Source organism: Harmonia axyridis, chromosome 3 (genome assembly GCF_914767665.1).
Source record: "Harmonia axyridis chromosome 3, icHarAxyr1.1, whole genome shotgun sequence".
Classification (NCBI taxonomy): Eukaryota; Metazoa; Arthropoda; class Insecta; order Coleoptera; family Coccinellidae; genus Harmonia; species Harmonia axyridis.
The window spans coordinates 54,491,644-54,514,691 of record NC_059503.1 but is presented as its reverse complement, the minus strand read 5'-3'; the positions used below and the strand labels follow the sequence as shown (position 1 = coordinate 54,514,691).

General features: G+C 35.3%; 2 protein-coding genes across 5 annotated transcripts in view; one reads left to right on the top strand and one right to left on the bottom strand.

Annotated features, from left to right (window-relative positions):
• LOC123674663 (scavenger receptor class B member 1) overlaps positions 1 to 22,791 on the top strand; it is an 85,927-nt gene extending 63,136 nt beyond the window's left edge. For all 4 annotated transcript variants that reach the window (XM_045609624.1, XM_045609626.1, XM_045609622.1 and 1 more), the window contains 7 exons: positions 11,877 to 12,018; positions 17,743 to 17,949; positions 18,006 to 18,232; positions 19,573 to 19,739; positions 19,792 to 19,913; positions 21,514 to 21,639; positions 21,730 to 22,791. In XM_045609624.1, the coding sequence (XP_045465580.1) occupies positions 11,877 to 12,018; positions 17,743 to 17,949; positions 18,006 to 18,232; positions 19,573 to 19,739; positions 19,792 to 19,913; positions 21,514 to 21,639; positions 21,730 to 21,975 (1,237 nt within the window). In that variant the 3' untranslated portion in view covers positions 21,976 to 22,791. The remainder of the gene's footprint in view (positions 1 to 11,876; positions 12,019 to 17,742; positions 17,950 to 18,005; positions 18,233 to 19,572; positions 19,740 to 19,791; positions 19,914 to 21,513; positions 21,640 to 21,729) is intronic.
• On the bottom strand, positions 2,320 to 3,308 carry LOC123674665 (dynein regulatory complex protein 8-like). The gene has a single exon (XM_045609629.1). The coding sequence runs from the start codon at positions 3,249 to 3,251 to the stop codon at positions 2,595 to 2,597; it is 657 nt and encodes a 218-aa protein (XP_045465585.1). The 5' UTR covers positions 3,252 to 3,308; the 3' UTR covers positions 2,320 to 2,594.
• Positions 22,792 to 23,048: the final 257 nt, after the last annotated feature.

Genomic DNA, 23,048 nt, shown 5'->3' with positions numbered 1-23,048 from the left:
TCAAGTTACAGGGCGTTTCAGAAAAATGACTGTTTCAAATATTTCGTTATATCATATTTTCTATTCGAGATATTCAAAAGATTCTAAAACGTTTATTTCGTTAATTTTTATAAGAACGAATCAAGATATCTATGATCAGTTTTCTGATATCTGATTTTTTCGGGGATCCTTGAAGATTTTTCTCTGAGTCTTATAGTTATTGATATACTCTAAGTGGGCATCGAATTTGGAATGTGTTACAATGTGTTTCAATGTTTCAATAACAATAAGTAAACGCTAACCTGTCTTTTAGCGTTACTCTGTATGAAATTTTCATTGGATACAACTATTTGACAACTTTGGTCTTATAGTTCTCGAGATGCTTTCAGTTAGTATCGAATTTGGGACACCCTGTATATCAGTGAAAATACAGTGTGATGTAGTGAGATTATTTCATAGAAATATCTGCAAGAGCATCATTGTGATTATAAATAAAAAAAAATTCTGGTAACTTCACCTCGAAAATTAGCATGTTTACGACAAACGTTCATATGAATTTTTTTCTTAAAATGGCTCCAAGAATCGCCCCCTTAAATATTAGCATATCATTAAGAAACACCCTGTACATCTATTATATGTACATACTTCTGTGGTCTTCAAGGTGAATGACGAGATTACCTGACGACAAGACAGTGCTCTTCCAAATTTTAGACTCCTAATGTTAATAAACTTAAAACCCAAGTGAAATGAAAATCAGGCATGTAATTTGTACTTCTCAATGAACATCAAAGTGAACAATACGGCTAATGACATATAATAATGAAGCGAGACTATCTTTACGATTCATCTCAATTTCAACATGGTTTCACTAGATTTTTCCTAATTTTTTTAATATGAAACTATTGTTGTTAGTTCGCGATCTCAAATTGTAACAATATAGCCCAGTTCCCACGTCAACGCGCCAGGTTCAATCTTTTTCCTTTACTTCGTTCAACGTGTTCATTAACTTAGGCTATTACGTAATGCCAATTCTAGTTGAGTAGTTGAACTCTGTCAGTTATTTGCTAATACAAATGCAAATGGTCGATTGCAACCGATTTCTTTCTTCAATTCGCTCCAATTCATTACTTAATTCGAGTCAATTCTAAGGTAACAGCGCAATTTGACGTGAGTTAGTCTGTGTCGACATAAAATAAATCATTGGAAATAATTTCTTCCCTGGTGGAGAGAATCTTCAGAAATTTCTTCTTTTCTTTTCCTTGAAATCTACAAATGTATACGCAATGAAGTGACACAAAAGGAATAACTTTTTCACAACTTGATTACTTATTTGGCATTAATAATTCGAAATAATAAATCAATAATAAACACTAAATAATAACGATAAAATTCACAATGAGTTTTATCAACATGTAGTCAAGTCATTTGGTGCGAAAGAAGGGGTTACCTGTAAAGTTTTCCGGAAGTTTTAAAAATTGGCGAGTTTATTTCGATTTCGATGTGCTCTTTCCATATTTCAACTTTTTCATCTCGTATCTTTGCCGCTCGCGCCACCATCTTGGAATAATGACGCCGGAATAAGTTTTTTGGTTATATCTCCTTTCCTACTTGTTTCCTACTCATTTTTTGGCAAAAACAATTTTACCGGGTGTTAAAAAACAACGTTTCAATATTTTGTGAGCTAATTCTAAACATCAAAATACACACATCTTCAAAAGTCTTGGCTCCCCTATCAAGTCTCAACTTGTTGAATGTAACATGACAATTTTTTGTGTGTGGAAGCTTCACTACCTTATCACTCAAATGAAAACAATAAACCAGTCGGCAATGGGCAGAACATCACCAAGAGTTGCTCTTACCACAATGGCACAATCTCCTTTTTTCCTGACGAGTGACGAGGTGTTCAAAACATTCTTCAAGAGAACAATATCCAGAGAATGAACTGTCCAGCAAACTCGCCAGACATGAACCCAATTGAGCACGTATTGGATTACTTAGGGAGAGAAAAATCCAATTGCCAAAATCCACCTTCAATTTTTCAGGAATTGAGTTTAGCCCTTCAGGAAGAATTAAACGATATGACTTGATTCGTGGGATGCCTGGGGGTATTGGGCAGTTGATTGAAAGAAGAAGTGGTAATAAGGACTATTGAATTCGGATTCAGTTGAGGAATAACTATGAGTAATCGATAAATTTAGATTTTTCCTATTTTGTCCCATCCTGCACAAAGCAAAGAGTAACAAATAAAGATTTTCTATCAAATATAATGCAGTTGAAATAGAGGAACAGAGGAAAATATTCATCTCATTTACAGAACATAGATTGTTTATTTCTTGGGAAACTAAGAGGGGCCAAAACTTATGACAATGTGTGTAAGTAAAAAAATCATATGGGTCCGCAAATGAGCCGTTTTGGAGATATAAGCGATTTTTGGTTTTCAAATTGACTAACTTAATATCGCAGTGAAAAGTAAAACTAAACAAAAATATGATATGATAAAATGTGATTTTCCTATCCATATCTGTCTGTTTTCATATTGAACATACATAAAATGCATCCATATATTTATGGTTACAACTACTCGAAGGAAATTTCAAGAGCAACAGTGTCGATATCTACTTCTTCGAAGCATCGGTAGCAGCTTGACTCTGACTCCTAGCGAGGTTCGACTGAGAGGTGAACAACTGCGAGAACCTCCTCTTGCTCTCCACCACGGGAGGCGGTTTCTCGGCTTCGATCCTGTCAGCCAACACAAATATATCTTCCTCCCCCTTCGGACGATACCACAGCTTATTCACGAACTCCTCGTAGTGCACTATCTTGTCGAAACCGTCGTACGCCACTTCCAGCATCTCCTCCATCTCCTCCTCGTCCAAAGGTTCGCCGTATTGGGTCATGAACGTCTTCAACTGCTCCCTGGTGAGATACCCGTTGTTTTCGGGGTCCAACTTTTGGAAAGCCCGCAAAATATCGTCTACGGGTCTTGGTTTGTACTTGCCCTTTTGAATCTCCTTGGCTATGTGGGGGAGGAAACTCACCAGGTGAACCGTACCAGGCTGCTTCTTCTTCTGGGTCTTCTCCACGATGACCCTGATTTCTTCGTTGGTGGGAAAGAGGCCCAGGGCCCTTATTATTATGGCCAGGGTTTCGGCGTCTGCTGTCTTATTACCTGAGGGATCATGAGCCATGAAAGTGTCGTGAATCCTGAGTTCCAACTCGTTATCAATTGGAACTGGTATTTCTGAGTCTTCTTCTTCGTAGGGCGCTTGCATTTTGGGATTAAATGCAGAGAATTTGAGAATTTTTCATCAAACTTCAAGTGATTGACGTGTTGGCAGGAAATGATTACTGAAGCTTCGAGGATGCGTTCCGTATCTCTCAGAAATCCTTGCGTTTGGTGTAAGTTGGTATTGAAAATTTTGTATGTTCTCAGTTTTTTCATAATGTTAGATATATATCTCAGGTTTTTCATTAAATTGAGCATTATTGATGGACCTGAAAGACTTCAGAGATTCAGAGATGTGTCACCTTTGGGTTTTCTTCAAACAAATGAAATCAAACCAAGCCAAACGTATCGCATCAATAAAGCTTATAACCCAACTGTTACATGCCAGATCTTTTTTGAAAGAATATTTCATCGAGTCTTATTCTTCCTTAAAAGACGAAACCGTTGTAAGTGACTTCCAGCATGTCTTCCATCTCCTCTTCTTCTAAAGGTTTACCGTACTGGGTCATACATTTTATTGGATATTTGGGGTTTTGAAATACAGAGTATTCACTAATATACAGATGATGATTTTAATAGTTTATTCTCAAACACTCTAGTAACACTCTATCTCTAAGCAAGTTCAATTCAGAAGGCTGAACGGAAGGGAGCTCAACCCAGAAGGGAGCTCAACCCAGTTCAGATGTCAGAACAGAAGGCTTGACAGAAGGACTAAAACACTCAGGTTATGTCCCTGACGTTTGCTCTCGATTATCGAAGATCTATTCTTGTTTTCTCTGTCGATGGCCTCGCCACGCGCAGACTCGCAGCGCCACCGTACGACATGAAGTAAAACTTCAAGTGTAGGGTTGGTTGTCTCTCTCGTAATTTGTTCGGATGAAGTAATATTCTAACACATTTCTTCAACTGCTCTTTATTAAGGAACCCTTGGGTATCGAGATTCAACTTTTTCAAAGAGAGCAGAATGAAACACGCCATGAAAAGCCTTTGTCAAATCAAGGTATAAAAAAAGGGGAAAAGTATGATCAACAAAATGGAGAGATCGGAGATGTGTCACCTTTGGGTTTCCTTCAAAGAAATGAAATCAAGAGAAGAATTAGAGAATGAATTGGCCAGCAAACTCACCGGACATGAATCATATTGAACACGTATGGGATTACTTAGAGAGAGCAATATCCAATTGCCAAAACCTACCTTCAAATTTTCAGGAATTGAGATTAGAGAGATAGGAAGAGTGAAACGATATGCCTGAAAATTTCATTAATGTCTTGATTCGTTGGATGCCTTGTTGTATTGGGTGGTTGATTGAAAGAAGGGGTGGTAATACGGACTATTGAATTTGTATTCAGTTGTGAAATAACTAAAATTAATCAAAAAAAAAATCGATAAATTTAGATTATATCTCCTTTTTCCTTTTTGTCTCATTCCACATAAAGCGAAGAGTTACAAACAAATATTTTTTCATCAAATGTATTGCCGTAGAAATAGAGGAAAATATTTGTCTTATTTCCACATAGGTTTATTATTTCTTGAGAAACCTAATATAATATAATAATATATTGCCGAACTGAAAATTTATTAATGATGAAAATGAATGATGATTCATTCTGATGATAATTGATCAGAAATTATCTATCAGACTCTTCTGATTCAACACAAAGAATTCGAAATTCTACAAATCGAAGATAAAGGTTTCCGAAATGCTCAGTTAGAATTAAACAAACTGATGATGATAAAACGTTGTACATCTTTAGGCACTTTAGTAATCCTGACGTCAAGTTTCAATATGAAAAATTTAAATTTTTTTCACGAAACCGTTCAAAATCATTATGTTGCACACTTATAGATATTAATTCATATAATGTGAGTTTCCGGTAGATAAACCTGATGTCTAATGTGGTTACTATCTTCTATGATCTCACTTGCATTCTTGCATTTTTTGTTATCTTGTTAACTCGGATATGCATTCGATTTATCACTGTTCCATTCAATTCGAATGGTCAAATGAAAATAATAATAGAGAAACGATTAATTCATTCCTTCGTAATATTTTCCCAACGAAAAAAATATAGAAAAAAGGAAAAACTACGGATTTCCATTAAACTAACAGGTAACACTGACCAGTCCTTCGTCTAAAGGTAATTACGTAAAAGTACGACTAGCCAGCTGAAGTCCACGACCAGTTCTGCTTATGAAAGGTCTCCACATAACTCTTGTGCAAATATCCGGAAATTCGAATGGGATATTCCGCAAGTGGCACTTTTGAACCTTTCCAAGCACCAGCTAAGGTAAACCTCTCAAGATGTTATTAAGGCATGAGATGAAAAATGTAAAATATTAACGCTATATTTGTTGAAGATTTTTCTGCAAATTGGTGTTTGGTAGACTGTGTATTATAGAAAATTTTAATGGATCAGTTTACAAGTTACAGTTAAAACAAGTTGCAGAATGGGCTCCTATTCTAACACGAATGCGAAATTCGAAAACGAGCGACGAAAGAGCGAGTTTTCGAAAGCAAGAGTGTTGGAATTGCCTTCTGCAACGAGTATTAGACGATATTTTCTCTATTTCAGTCAAGTTCAGTGTAATATTGTCGAAATTCAATGAAAAATTCAGATTATACATCCTAGTGACTTTTGTATTGCACCTTGGCAATTGGTGTGACTGTTACGATAATTGACAGATTACGGAATTTGAATTTGAATCATACGTTTCGAATTCTGAAATAGTTAATAGTTACGCATTAAATTCGTAAATTATGTCAGACGAAATCGATTCAACACCAACAGAATTAAGAGAAATTGCGAATAATGTCACAAATCATTTCACTAAATCCAAATTATATTATATTATATTGACAATTGACGTGTGTTGAATTTTGATAGGATTGGAAGTCTATATAGACGACCACAAAAAGAAAAAACAATGAAAACAATGCTATAATGAGTTCTTTGCAGCACTGTTTTTAGAACTGTAATGAACTAATTACGATACTAAAAAAGAGAAACAAATTTAAGGTAGTGTTCGTTGCCAAAAAAATTTGACGCTTACAGATTAACGCTCTAAATGTGTTGGTAAGCTTGAAATTACCCAACAAACTTAAAATAAAATATTTTGAGTAGACCCTGATTTTACTGAAATACATGAACAACTATCACCTTGATTCTTGGGACCAATATTTGGAAAGTTATCAATTCGGTGGCCATATGAAACATAAGATCAATTATTTAATTCTTGTTAATTTCACCATGACTCCTGAGGATGGATGAAACTTCAATAATTATGCAAACGAGAATTAGAATGAGATTTTGCCCGATATGAGTGCAATACATACACTTATACACTATTTATTGACGTAGATTCCACCTGGCCATTTAAAAAAATGAGTTCTCATCAGAAAAAAATAGTTTCAATATTTTTGTCATGGCTAGTTTTAACATTGAAATCGAAACACACTGTATTTTCAATTGAATTTTTAATAAGTAATTAACATTGTATTGAAGTCCTATTTGGGAATTTTTTTTTCAAATTTCAGACAAATTTTCTGGGAAAAATATGCAAATGATACATTGAAGCTATGTCGAATTCAATGAGTGATCTGATTATAAATTAAAAAACTGGATGTTACGTTTAAAAAATGAAAGTTGGTATCATTTCCGATAAAACCGAATCTGTTCGTCCGAACAAAGCTTAACTATAAAAATATAAAGTTTTTATCTCAAAATATGATAAAATCGCATGTTCACAAAACTTGATAAGTATTTTGCATTTTTCGAATGCAAGATATATCCTAAAAGTATCTTAAATAAAATACAAAATGCTTGTTCGAAAAAATTATTTGAATAGAAAATGTAAATATGGATTTTGTATTTCGCATTTTAAGTTATTTGTATATGTTATGTATTTTGAAAGAAAATATCGCATCTATTTTCCACAAACAATGTTTTCTTCTAGGAGCTGCCATTCTGATACATTTTCAGGCTGAATAGAAGCAACTATACTTATTTTTCGATATATTAGGTACACCGATTTACAGTGTGTGTTCCATTGACGCGACGCTCTATTACGGTTAAGCGCTGAAATATTTGGATTCTTTTTTCGAAACAGTATCATTAGACTCCATTAGAGTCTCTTTTTGGTAATATTCAGGGTGTACCAAAAAAGTTTTCAAATTGCTTGGAATTGATAAACACAAGTTGGTTCGAAGTTTCATATGTTCAAAACTTGTTTTGAGATTCGCAATAATTATTAAAAGGTAGGTATTTACCTCCATTCTTTTAGTATACACTTTCAAAATCTCATTTAAATAAATTAAATCATTTCGAACTTTTTACACTTTTTTGGTAAGCTATGTATTTTCAAATAATTTGAAATTGTAGATAATGGAGAATAGAGCTTAATGATACTGTGTAAAAAAAAGTTCGAAAATTTCACCATGTAGACGCAGTATGAGGATTACTCTACAGTAACGTATTATCTTGATTTGTTTGTTCTCGATTGTCTTATTTTTATGGTCTAGTTTACTCGATTCTTTCCCATACGAACGTAAAATTTATAAAAGTATAGAAATACTCTCAGTTATTCGAGTATTCCAAACACTGAAATTAACTCTAATGCGTATTGTCGTCAATAAACCAGTTCATTATAAACTCTGAAGATTCCAGATGAGAATATAATGACACACTATTCCCAGTTTTTCGGAATAATTCCTAAATTCCAACGAAGAGCATCCAGAAAATTTCTCTCGGATTCCGACCATCGCACAGACATGGAATCAGTCCATCGCAGGTTATTGGCAACTTTCTACGGCTCCGATCGTCACTTTCTTTTTACGTAACATCCAACAAGAATGTAGGTAGATGGGACTGAAGTCATCCGCGAGATCTACGACCGAATTAATTCTGTAAATATTGTCGAACGCCGACGTAATCTGCGATCCAGTTAGGCACCTCATATTGTCGAGATTGTTGGAAAAAACCAAAGAAGACGGCAAGCAACCGGAATCGCTACTGAAAAGCAATTTCACGGTTCTGCAATCACTCGAGTTCCAGTTACATACTAAGTCTATCACGTAATGCTTATTATTTCTCGATGTGTCAATATGGGATTGAACAATAAGGTGTCGCAGGATTTGCTGGCCTTCGAAATCAACCCTTTGAGTTAATGTTGGTGGCATTGCCAGAACCATAGACAAAAAAATAAGAATTAAGATCTGTATCTGTGTTGTGGTGGGGCGTTATCATCCTGATAAAAGAAATCATTCCCAAATTCGTTGACCAGAGGAAAAATCATCAATCATCTTTATTGGCGTTAAAATATACAATAGTATTTACACAAGTCAAGCGCATAAGCGAATATATGACAAAAAAAAGCAAAAGACGTCTAAGACAAAATTATAAATTACACAAGAAACTTGCTCAAAAGCAACCAATCAAACTTTAAATTAAAGAACTCGTGAGAATTATAAGGAGCCTTATCCAGTAACAATGCTTCAATTTTATCCTTGAAATGGCTAAGAGCAGCGATCGCCAACCTACAGGCAGAGTATTACAATAAAACCTTTACATAAAAAAGGTGATGTCAATGATATAGCTAATTATAGACCTATTAGCATACTGAGTACTTTCTCTTAGTTTTTCGAGATTGCAGCATGCCAGCAGTTGATGGACTTTTTCCACAAATTTAATTTGTTCGCTCACTCTCAACATGGCTACATGAAGGGTCGCTCTACTACACAGACTGCAATTTATGATTCCATCAGGACAATTATAAATGCACTTGAATCCTCTGAGATGATTCTTGGACTTTTTGTTGACCTTAGTAGGGCATTCGACAGCCTCGATCACAGATTGGCCTTTTAACAGCAGCAGCCATACATATCCAAGAATGCCTACTTTTTCTGTTTAAGAATAGGAGGAATTTCGCTGAACTATCCACTGGAGCTTATAACACGAGAACAACTCAACTGGAATATCCAAGCATAGATTGACTTTGATGGAGAGAAATGCAGAGTACTGTTGTATAAAATATTTTAATAAACTTCTAGCTTGTATAAGAACAGAATTCATTCTGCGATCTCCTCAGTTTGTGATATTGGACACGTATATCATGCTTGGCTCTACTGTCATGACCGTGAAAATCGCCACCCAACTGTCTCTCCCCAAGGTTTGAGTGAGCATATAACAAACACTTCAGAAGGAAGACGCCAGGCAAAGTGGGAATCCTCAGATTGGTGAAATATTTCCTACAATCCTCACTATATTTAAGTTTATCTAAAATTCTGTGATAGCTTCACGTTGTAATCCAATGATTGGTTCAATGATGTTTTCTACGTAGATGACAAAAAAAAGCAAAAGACGTCTAAGACAAAATTATAAATTACACAAGAAACTTGCTCAAAAGCAACCAATCAAACTTTAAATTAAAGAACTCGTGAGAATTATAAGGAGCCTTATCCAGTAACAATGCTTCAATTTTATCCTTGAAATGGCTAAGAGCAGCGATCGCCAACCTACAGGCAGAGTATTACAATAAAACCTTTACATAAAAAAGGTGATGTCAATGATATAGCTAATTATAGACCTATTAGCATACTGAGTACTTTCTCTTAGTTTTTCGAGATTGCAGCATGCCAGCAGTTGATGGACTTTTTCCACAAATTTAATTTGTTCGCTCACTCTCAACATGGCTACATGAAGGGTCGCTCTACTACACAGACTGCAATTTATGATTCCATCAGGACAATTATAAATGCACTTGAATCCTCTGAGATGATTCTTGGACTTTTTGTTGACCTTAGTAGGGCATTCGACAGCCTCGATCACAGATTGGCCTTTTAACAGCAGCAGCCATACATATCCAAGAATGCCTACTTTTTCTGTTTAAGAATAGGAGGAATTTCGCTGAACTATCCACTGGAGCTTATAACACGAGAACAACTCAACTGGAATATCCAAGCATAGATTGACTTTGATGGAGAGAAATGCAGAGTACTGTTGTATAAAATATTTTAATAAACTTCTAGCTTGTATAAGAACAGAATTCATTCTGCGATCTCCTCAGTTTGTGATATTGGACACGTATATCATGCTTGGCTCTACTGTCATGACCGTGAAAATCGCCACCCAACTGTCTCTCCCCAAGGTTTGAGTGAGCATATAACAAACACTTCAGAAGGAAGACGCCAGGCAAAGTGGGAATCCTCAGATTGGTGAAATATTTCCTACAATCCTCACTATATTTAAGTTTATCTAAAATTCTGTGATAGCTTCACGTTGTAATCCAATGATTGGTTCAATGATGTTTTCTACGTAGATGACATCAGTCATTGTTCGTTCAGCGATAATAAGAGGGGTAAGGCGACCGAACATTATACCTCCAGCACATTATTGATCCGCCTTGAAAGGACACAATTTTCCAAGCAAAATTGAGTTGCTCTAGTCTGCCTGCACCTCTCCAAACCTTTTCTCAACGACTATAACTTTGTAAACCGAATCGTGACTCGTCCGAAAAAAGTACGCTGCGCTATTCTGCTGAAGCCAGTCTTGGTGATGTTCTGCCCATTGGAGGGCAGAAGAAGAAGAAGGGAGGCTTTATGTCCAGGTGATAGCTGAGGTACTCTCAAAGGTCTTCTTGTCCTTAAATTTGAGGAATGAAACCATCTCCTCATGATACTGGTTGAGAGTACCCGTATATAGTTCCTCAAAAAATGACTTCCAAGGGTTGCTACAGATACCGTTCGATTTCTTAGAGTAAAATTTGCGATATAATGGTCCCTTGCAGATGTTACTCTGGGTCGACCAGGCACCAGTCTTCGGGCAACGCTGCCGGTTTCCAGGGAAAAGGCCACTATGCGCCTTATTGAAGTGGAATATTAAAACGTTGCTCAATCTGGTGGTTTGACAAAGCTTCTCGATGAAGGGCTACTCTTCTTACTAGGTCAAACTGAGAAGTTGGATATCCCGGCATTTTCCACGGAATATTCTCAATATTACAACTCTCGTTATTCGCTGAAAACTCCGAATACACCTGTATTCTCCCGAATAAGAAATATTTTTTGCTGGTTCATTGTTTTCATTGAAGTGAAGATTCCAACATAAAAAAATTGTCATGTTATATTCAGCAAGTTGAGAGTTGATTATGGGGGACCAAGACTTTTGTCGATGTGTGTATATGCCTATTTCAACGCGATTGGATCTGTAATCAGGGAAATATTGGGTTTTTATCTTTCAATATTCTTCTTTGATTTTCTATGGCTCTGATGATATGATCAGCTTGAAATGAAAAATGACAATAAAAGTTCTGTTCCATGTAGTTCCTTTCCTACTAGGATATCTTTTGCATTTACCTTCAAAATGTCCTCTGTATGCAAAAAAAAAATGAGAAAAACTGGACAAAATTATCCAGCAACCATGATTAATAAGACCAGAAATTCACAGATTCTTTTAGTGTCTTAGCATAGACTCATAAATTTGAATGCTCTTCATCAGAGCATCAAGTTATTTAATCACTGTTTATATTTTGTCTTAGATGTAAGCTTCTATTATTATGCATATTTTCTTCTTGTTGACTATCTTATATACCTTTTGTATGGCATAGTTATAAAGGATGAATAAAATTATTATTATTGTCAAGAATTCCTGTTTTGATCGTCGCATTTTTATTTTTTCAGTGAAACATGGGAGAAGAAAAACCTCAGATTCCACGACAACGGTACAGTAACATTCAACCAAGAAAAAATATACATATTCGACGAAAGCCAATCAGCTGGATCTGAAGACGATGTAGTGGTAGTGCCCAACATTCCTATGCTGGTGAGTATTCGGAATTCTCAATGAAAGACAAAATTCAACCCAATCGACTAGAATGTATTATGTAGTTGCGTATTCATTACCTAATACGCCAGAGCATAAAGTCGGCCAAAAAATAACAAACAGTTATGACAGCATACATTCAAGTTGTTGGGAGAAAGCAATATATCTCTATTTCCCATTCCGTAAGTATCGATGTTGAGGAATAGCCAGAGGCTATATTTTATCGAGGTATCGATTCGATTCGCGTAATTGGACTTCCGTCTACCGAATGACTAGAGAACGTACCTTCTTCAGTAGTTATGAAGATGCTCAAACGAACAATTTATCTGAATAATTATTAGTCCAGTCATTTCGTGCAAAAAAGAGGGTTACCTGAAAAGTTCCGGGAGTTTTTGAAAATTGGTGATTTTATAGATTTCGATATGCTCTTCCTGAATTTCATTTTTGTCGCCTCGTATATTTGCTGCCTCGCTACCATCTTGGAATAAGGATGACCAAATTAGTTTTTTTTATCCCCTTTTCGATTCGTTTTATGATGAAAACAGTACAGGGTGGTCCAGATTTTAGTTCAATACTTTGGCGTCGAATAGAACCACTTTTTTCATTAAATAAATTTAATATAGACATATATCATAACATGCTTTGTTTTCGGGATACAGATTTATCAGACACAAACCATTAAAAGTATTTACAAAAATTTTTATGTTTGAATGTCTGACAAATATTTTTTTCTGAAATGTTATAATACACAACGATGAAGGCCTTCCATTTAAATTTGAAGTCAAGATGAGATTGATGGGAAAAGGCCAAAAAGAAGGACTATCAAACTGATATCATGCCGACGTTTCGGTTTATTTGAAACCTTCCTCAGGGCTCTGGAAGAGCGATACAAATCAAATTAGGAGCTAATATTAATTTGTCTCAAGTTAAATGATAAAAACATAATAAAATATAAAACAACAAGAGTCATATTAGAAGCATCACATTTCAGTTGACGACAAAAAGAGAGCATCTCTGTGTGATGTCAGAGGATGTTTTTTTTTAATTGGTATTTCACCCTCAGACATCACACAGATATGGTCTTTTTTTGTTATCAACTGAAATTATGTTTGTTATGTTTATTATGACTCTTGTCGTTTTATATTTTATTATGTTTTCATTATTTATCTTAGGACAAATTAATATTTGCTCCTCATTTAATTTGTATCGCTCTTCAGCCTTGAGGAAGGTTTTAAATAAACCGAAACGTCGGCATGATATCAGTTTGATAGTCCATTTTTCTGGCCTTTTCCCATCAATCTCATCATAACTTCAAATATAATTCATGTACTTTGATTCCTCACTAATGGGAAAATTAGAAAAATTAATTTTTGAAAATTTTCGTGGATAGTGTACAGGGCGTTTCACGTAAGCGGGACACTGGATTTTGTGGCTTATCCTTTGAGAAATATTGAGAAGTGACTCATCACAATGATAGTATTTTATCGGGTTATCCAAATATGTTATCGGAAAAACTATCGAACCAACGCATGGAAAGATATTGAGGAAAAACCATTTTTCAATAGGAAAAGGATTATCGCACCCCTTTATCTACGCCACTGAATAATTTTGGCAAGGAACAGTTACCTAATTCGAAACATTACATCATCTAGACTTCAATACCTAAAAATTGAAACAATGATATAAGATATAAGTAAAACACTGATGTTTTTTTCAAACTTTTCCACAATGTATCTCGAAAACGAACTTGTTAGGATATAAGTTTATATGAACTTTTTTCATGAAAAAAGATCTTCTATCTGACGTCAAAGTTATTGAACTAAAATCTAGACCACCCTGTATATATCTTATTATTTAATTGTAAAAGTAAAACGCCTAATTTTCCATGGCTGCTAATTAATTTGAACAAAATTTTCACAACCTTTAAGTCGTCAAATGTTTCAGCCATGTTTGTTCGAAAAACGCCTTCTTGGTGTTAAATTTTTCAAGTCTCGGAGTATATTAACGCGTACAATTAAAAACCTCCAAAAGCAAGGATGTAGGTAGGTATGTGTGTAGCTTAAGTTTTCCTCGAAACATTTATTATCGAAAACAAAAAGATAAGAGGTATTTAAATATCACGTTGGGTCAGATATTCTTCAATTGATACAAGTCTGAATTGTCGAGTATAAAGCTTGTAGATAATTCTTGAATAGCCAAGTAACAGACCATTATTGTAGCAGAAAGCGCACATTAGAAGTTTGATAATGGTTAAAGAATAATTCAGCGTGTTAAGGTCTGCTTTGTGGCCGCATAAGTTGAACTCCTATGCAGGCATTCGCTGGAACTTTATTTTATCTGAAAATTAATTCACAAGAAAATTACCACAGACTAACAGATACTATTGAGTTTGTTATATTCAAAATCCAATCAGTAAATAAGATTAGTTAGTCAAGAAATATACCACTTACATCGTGAAATAAGTGTAATATCTTGTAATTTCTTCGGAATTATATCTCTTTGACCAAAAAAAAATTATTTTCAATAATTTAGATCCTTATTATTTTGGAATGTGTAGAAGCCAAAAATCGAATAAGAATTATTTCAAATTTTGCACTGTATGGTTCATCAGTTTCTCTACATGCATGAGGAAAAAATATTGATGAAAAAATTCCAATGAATTTTCAGTTATAGTTATATAAGTTGTTCCGAAATTGGAAGTATAAAATAAAATAAGAGATTTCTCAGATAAATTCAATAAAAAACGTCGGGACTCACAAACGCTTTGCTTTCGAGATACATGGTATTATATTTTAATTTTTTTCTGTTATCATTTGCACTTTAGAAGGTATTCAACTGAAATTTGACATAGATACTGCAAGTTAAAGTTCACAAGAATGCAAATTCACAGGGTGATATTTTTTCTGGAGCATTGACCTCTTGTTTCCTCCAGAATTTTTTTTTTTGGTGGATATCTTTCAAAAAAAAGGGGAAAAAAAATTTGGTTCGAAACTGAACTTTAATGTGCCTTATATTATTGTCGTATTTGCTGCTACCAATTTCGAGGAATAAAATCAAACACTTTTCTCGAAATCCTTAGGAAAATTCAAATTATCAAACAAATCCAGTTAGTAAGCTGTTATGAATAAATAAATTATAAGTTTTGGTGTTTATTTTGCCAAACTGCATAAATGATTCGATAAACTCGTATATTCTTATAAAAACTAGCTCTACAAGAAAAATTTACATTTCCAATGTTTATCGGACATTTTGATCCTAAAATTATCCAAAGAATCTCCCACTTACTATTGAATATCTATGAAATCGGTTTCGAGCCAATTTAAACATACGTGATAAATTTCATCAAAATTGGACTAGCAGAACGCAAGATATATAAATTGCGGAAATTTCACGTTTGCGCATGTCCAATGCGTACTGTAGCTGTAGTTGAAAATTTTATTTATTTATTACAAACGTCAGAGCCAATTTTCCAAGATAGGTATACAATATTATACATATATGATACCATCTACAGCCCAAATGAGATATCCACAGCAAACTACGTTGAAATCGGATGAGTTTAGGATGTCACACAGAGACCGACAGACAGACAGACATATATTCAGAATAGTCTGGTATACGCATTTTGCATGAACTTTTTCAAATCAAAAACCAAAAGGACCACGTAGAATGGGTATAAGATCGCTTATTACCCAAGAATTTGGCAACAATAATGATGAAATTAAAAACATATCTTGCTACGATGGTAACTGATTTTTTTATTCAGATTTCGGAATGAATTACCTTGGGTTCCAATAGTGCCGCTGGCTAATTAATTATTTTCTTGTTTATTACTCCTGTTTTTTACACGTGTCGTGATATTTTGAGTTATGAGAGGAAATAATAAACTATAAGATTTGCAGTATTCTTCAGAATTCTTTCAAATATATTCACATTAATTTTTATTATGTTTTTTATAATTCCTTATATCTCACATAACCATCAAACATTTCAAAAGATATTTTTATTGAAATGTTCGAAAATTGTTCTCTATTGAAATGTTATATTGAATGTTGACGTGTTTCCAAACGTTATGGTATAAGCAATATTTCTACTAGAATACCTTTTTTATGTAAATCTAATCCAACATTAATATAAAAAACTCCATCATTGAGCCATTTTTATTTTATAGATATATACCTAGATAGATATTTCAGGAAAACCTATGCAAAACTAAGATACAAATATGTCTGGATCAGACATCTTAGCTGGACTTATGTAGCTTGATCCAAATTTAATGTAGTTGAAAAGGTTATGAGGTAATCCATTCAATATCCACAATAAAAAAATAATATAACAAAAAAAAATCCAATGCAGAAATTTAGTTAGTAGGCATATATGTAGGCTTGGTTAATCGATCGTCTAGATGTATGATTCGATTACCTGGCCTTTCGTCTTTTTCTCCGTGACTTTGTTGGATTTGTAATAATTAAACTCTTTTGAATTATTTACATCTATTTACAAAGCCACAATTATACAGTACAAACTCAGTATTGAGAAGATCTTAATTACGTCTTAATTACAAGTTTCTCACTACGGTACAGAATTTCGTCTTTAACTCTAGTTTTAATTACTCGAAACGTCTTGGATTATCACATCTTCGTCGTACTTCAAGTTTTCGGTCGTCTCGTCTTAATTTAGTCCGCGAACCGTCTTTTCGTCTTACTCTTAAGTTAACCGACCGAACTTGACTCGTCTTCGGCTTGAGTTGAACTGTACCCGGCTTCGGCTTAATTTGAACTGTCCTCTCTGCCGATTGAAACAACCCTCTCTCGAATATCGACCTCCCTTCCTTCGGCTTGACCACACCCTTAGGGGAAAGTACCATCCCCTAGTCCAATAAGAGCTTTGCCGTACCGCCCACAAAGATCTTCGCGGATTCCTGGAAATCGAATATTCCCGAAGGACTAGAACCTGATACACAGATGTAACACATCTGGTACGACCGTATTGTCTTCGAACTTTCTCAACTCCCCAATAAATCTCTTCAAGATTTACCACTCCATGACATATCTTCGACACCTCGAAGAATTACACATCCTTCTTACATTATATGTACAATAACAATTCGTTCCCTGTAAATTCATTGAAACTGTCATGGCTTCGACACTAGAAGAAAATAATAGGTCTCCAAGCATCCGGTTGACCATCTCAATTATTTACAGGGAACAATAACTGGATCCTACATATATACGCACAAAAAAGCTCATAGAAAATAATACTGAAGAGGGGCCTGAGACAAAGTGAGAAAAGCAGAGCAACAGCTACGAAAATTGAAAAAAAAAGAAAAACACAAAAAGCAATACAGAAAATACCTAAAACAAATCCTCAAAAACACTGAAATTTTCAACAATAAATAGTCTTAATGCCAGATATCTTCTATTACCTATGATATTGCGCGAATGAGTTGTTAACAAATTGAATAACCTAGGTCCTAGATATGGGAAAAAACGTTGTATATTTATTTTCTACACAGTGGTACCATCATTTTCATGTTGAATCCTAAGATGCCTAAGATATCTAATGAGATCGAAAACTCTAATGAATTATATCATATTTTTCATAAAAACTATGCCTATCTTCATAATTTCATGAAGATATTCAGATTACAGATAGGAATTTCTCAAATCACCTCAAATTCCTTATTAGCATGGTAACATTAAAAACTTGATTTTTTCTTTATAGAGTGCCACTTCACAATCGAAACACGCAGCTAGATTCCTTAGACTGGCTATGGCAAGTATAATGGACATTTTGAAAATAAAACCCTTCGTTGAAGTGACAGTAGGACAACTCCTATGGGGATACGAAGATCCGTTGTTGAAACTGGCCAAAGATGTCGTTCCAAAGGAACAAAAACTTCCTTACGAGGAATTTGGACTTTTATACAATGTAAGAAAAAGGTTTCAACATTTTTGAACGTCATTCTTACCACAATCTCTCCACAGAAAAACGGAACATCTAAGGACAACGTTACAGTGTTCACCGGAGCTAACGATATCACCCAGTATGGATTGATTGACAAATTCAACGGAATATCTCACTTGAGCCATTACAAGACTGACAAATGTAACAGCCTGAAGGGTTCTGACGGTTCAATCTTTCCTCCTGACATTACTAAAAATACCACACTTTATGTGTACGACAAGGACTTGTGCAGAAAATTGCCTCTTGTGTAAGTATAAGGTGTAGTAAAAAAAATTCATAATTTTTGCAAAAAACAAGGCTTTAATTACCATAGTTAGAATGATTCAATTTAGGTCAAATGTGCGCCGTTTTGTTCGATAACTTGTTGCCATTTTGAAGGTAATATAATTATGCTTCTCTCAGAGAAGCCCTCGTCCTTATTTGCAAAAAATTGAGTTAGTCGATTTTCACAAGCCTCTGTTGAAGCGAATTTTTCACCAGCAAAATTATTTGCCATATGCAGGAACAGATGGTAATCACTTGGTGCAAGGTCTGAACTAACTATAAGGTGGTTGCATAAGAACCTCCCAACCAAGCTCCCGAAGCATCTGGCGAGTCACTTTCGATGTTGTGTGGCCTGGCTTTGTCCTAATGAAACACAATTCCTCTCCTATTGGCCAAAGTTGGCCGCTTCTGGACGATTACTTCCTTAAAACGGTCCAATTGTTGACAGTACAGTTCCGAGTTAACAGTTGTGTGTCGTAGGGGAGCAGCTCATAGTAGATAATTCTCCTTCCTATCCCACCAAACATACAGAAAAACTTTCCTGGCCGTCAATCCTAGCTTGGCCACCGTTTCCGCCGGCTCACCGCGTTTCGACCACGACCGTTTTCGCTTGACGTTGTCGTAAGTAATTCACTTTTCATCACCAGTCAACAACGGCTTCAAAAATGGGGCCCTTCTGTTACAATTCAGCAACGATTCGCAGATGGAAATTCGGTCCATGAGTTTTTTTGCATCAACTCGTGTGGTACCGATACATCGAGCTTCTTCTTGAGACCATCCTTATGAAAATGGTTCCAGACGGTTTTTTTGTGCAATCCTCGGCTTTTGTTCAATTAAAAGAGTGCTTACATGAGGGTCGGACTCGACAAGGTTCATGATGCAATCGAAATTTTCGAAACCAAAATTGCGCGTGATTGGCTGTTACAGTATCAGGATCATAATTTTATTTATATTTTCAGCTGCCTGGCTTGCATTTTCGCCTTCATCGAAGAATAACTGTAAAATATAGAATATTTTCTCTCTGCTTATATCAATCTTTGACGCGCGCTCAAACTAAACTGAGTCAACTAATCACAAAACTGTCAGAAAAGTTTTTGTAGTACGAAATTTCTATAGTGACTTAATTAAGTCACTGTAGAAATCTTATCTTTTTAACGCCATCTAGTGTTACCCAATCGGATTTATAAAACGCGAGCTACAGATTACTTAAGCCATCTATTGGAAAAATTATGGATTTCTTTTTATAACACCTAAGATATGTTGCGCTCATGTTCCTATCGCGCTTTATTGTGAAGAGACGTCAATCTTCTCCTTATTTTCCAGATATGTTGAAGATATAGTAGGAAGCGATAATGTGCCTGGATACAGGTTCTCTCCACCTAAGAATGTATTCGCTGGCGTCGACGAAAACCCAGAAAACGACTGTTTCTGTCCCCATGGACCTCCTTGTACACCAGCTGGTTTCTTTAACGTTTCATTATGCCAATACGGTATGCTTACTCTTGTCTCAATTTTCCACGAAATAACACCCATTGTTTTTAGATTCTCCTGTCCTGCTATCATTCCCACACTTCTATTTGGCTGATGACAAATATAGAACGGCAGTGGAAGGAATTTCCCCACCAGACCCAGAAAAACATATGTTCTTCTTGGACGTTCAACCTGTAAGTATGTCTTGATCTACACTGTGTCCGTAAAGTATGGAACAAATTCATTTTTAGCTAAACAGACCATTTTAAGAAATAATCCGGAAACACGTCAATTTTTTATTTCAATTTACCGTATTTTAAAATAATAATCTAATATACAGGGTGAATTACTTTCGAGTAATGACGTCACCGTAATTTTTTTTCAATAGAACACCCCCATTTGGTCTCAATTTTCCGATTACTCTAGCTGAGCTGATCCCAAAAATGTATCACATGTTGATTTCAATTGGTTCAACTTTGCTTCCGACGAACTGGTTATACATTTATGATTCAAAGTATTGTCCATCGCTGGCCACTACTTTCACTCATCTTCCGGGCAGCGTACGAATCCCGCGTTGAAAAAACTGGTCATCTTTTGAAGCGATCCACGAATCGAACCAATTTTTTACTTCTTCATAAGATCGGAAGTGCTGGTTAGCCAGGTCGTGTGTTATTGATCGAAACAAGTGAAAGTCCGAGGGAGCAACGTCTGGAGAATACGGCGGGTAGGGTAGGACTTCCCATTTCAACGTTTCAAAGTATGTGTTGACCACTCGCAACATGTGGTCGAGCATTGTCATGCTGTAAAATCACTTTATCATGTGTCTCGTTGTATTGCGGCCGTTTGTCTTTCAATGCTAGGCTCAAACGCATTAATTGCGTTCAATAACGATCGCCAATGATTGTTTCAGTCGGTTTCAATAATTCATAATACACTAGGTCGAGCTGGTCTCACCAAATACTGAGCATGATCTTGGAACCGTGAATATTTGGTTTTACCGTTGACGTGGAAGTATGACCACTATATCCCCATTATTTTCTGCGCTTGGGATTATTGTAATGAACCCATTATTCGTCTCCAGCCACAATGCGATGCAGAAATCCCTTCCTGTTCACAATCAAACAAACGCCGTTCAACATATCTCGGCTTCAACTCGTACGGCACCCAATTTCCTTGTTTCTGAATCTTTCCCATGACTTTCAAGCGTTTCGAAATGACAGGCGTTTTGACATTGCTTGTTTCGTCACTCTCAATGATCCTACCAATTTATGTTGCGTTTGCCACGAGTCTTGATCAAGTAATGCTTCCAATTCTGCATCTTCGAAAACCTTCCTTCTTCTACCCTCTTCTGATCTTCGACGTCAAAATCATCGTTCTTAAAGCGTTGAAACCACTCTCGACACGTTCTTTCACTAAAAGCGGCCTCACCATAGGTATTACAGAGCATTCGATGAGTATCAGCCGCAAATTTCTTCGTATTAAAGCAGAAAATTAATACCTCCCGTAAATGACGAGAATTTGGCTCATAAGCTGACATGTTCAATCGAGAATAACTATGATGCAAGCACAAATGAACTAATATCTCGATGGCGTTTTGCTTACAAATACCTGAGCTTATCGTATGACATTTACGATCTATCTATTTCGACTATCCTTTACCGCTACAGCTATCTATTGCAAAACGGCAGAAGCAAAGTTGTACACCACTAATATAGCGGATGAATAACGTATAGATTGTACGTTTCACTACCAAAGTGGCATTGCGCAAATATTTATAATTTAATTCTTTTTCAGCTCATGGGTGCCCCATTAAGAGCCAAGGCTAGAATTCAACTGAACTTGGCAGTATCACAAGTTGTGGACATCAAACAAGTAGCAACTTTCCCTGACATCATCTTCCCCATCATGTGGTTTGAAGAGGTGAGATAACTGAAATTTTGAAATTATTACTTCTAGTGTTAGAGATAAGTTATGACAATACTATCAATACTGAATTGCTTAATTTTTCAGGGTTTGAATGGTCTTCCAAAACAAATGACGAACCTTATGGGCTTGGCTACCACAGTTCCTCCTGTAGCTCATGTAGCTCTATCGGTAGGAGTAATAGTAGTGGGATTGCTCCTTCTTCTCGTAGCTGTATGGAGGTTGGTGAGAGGAGCACACAGGCTGAGTTCTCTGCAATTAGCACCTGGGCACGTTGGATCGCAAACTAAGAAGGAGAAAGACGTTCCCATGAACAACGTCAATAAAAATTAAGAGAAACGAATACATATTGTTTGAATCGACATCAGGGTGGACGGAAAATTTTCTCTTATTTGACTACTTAAAATAATGCATGAACCAGACGATTTTTCGACTTTCAGGAATCAAATTCAGGCTAGGAGTATCAAAAAAATGTATATCGCTAGTAATCGCCGATTGGTTTGAGAGTTGAAGCCATAAAAAACCATCCATCACGACAAATGAACAATTTCGATTTTTGAAAAACGAAGATTTCCTGAAAATTTATGAAAATATCGACAAATATAGGTGCTACTGTGATAACGTCTACTTCTTTCTATGAGACAAGATCATTTTCTTTTCATTTGATCCTCTTGTTACATGAAATTTGCTAAATCCGATTCCAACTGAATGAAAAAAAAAACAAAATAAAATGCAGAAATTTTCAAAAACTGTAAATTTTCACGGAACACAGTATTTAATTTTGCTCATTGTATATATTTTCAAGTTTTGTGAACAGTTTCTACGATTTTTAGATAGGTATTTTTTTAAGGTTAGGTAATATTTGTGCATATTAGTGTTAAGTACAAAATCTATCCTTATTGAATTGAAGGTTTTGGGGCCATATTAAGGTCAAATCTCGGTAATAATGTGATTTTAGTAATTTAGATCATTTCGAATGGAGGTATTGAAAAATTATTCAAAATCATGAATTATAATACCTCTATCATACCATCAAAATATTGGAAAGTTTATTATTTGTTCTAGATTTTTGTTAATATGTTTTTATCCATTTTTTATAGATTGATTATAAAATACCAACCTTATTAGTCAATAAATATTTATAGAAAATATAATAGTTTTTATTACTACCAAATCTTCAGCAGACAAAAATTATTTTAAGTATGCGTATTATTTTACAGACGTAAACAGACCAATTGCACAGTAGTGAATGTCCGAATAGTATTAGTAAACTCAGCAGTTTTTGTCATGATGCAGACTTGTCTGCACACAATTCAAAACACCGAATAACAACTTAAAAATCCTCCGCTGTCCAACGATGCCGCTGGGCCCATAACCTGTTAGTTTATTAGATTCCAGAGGGCATA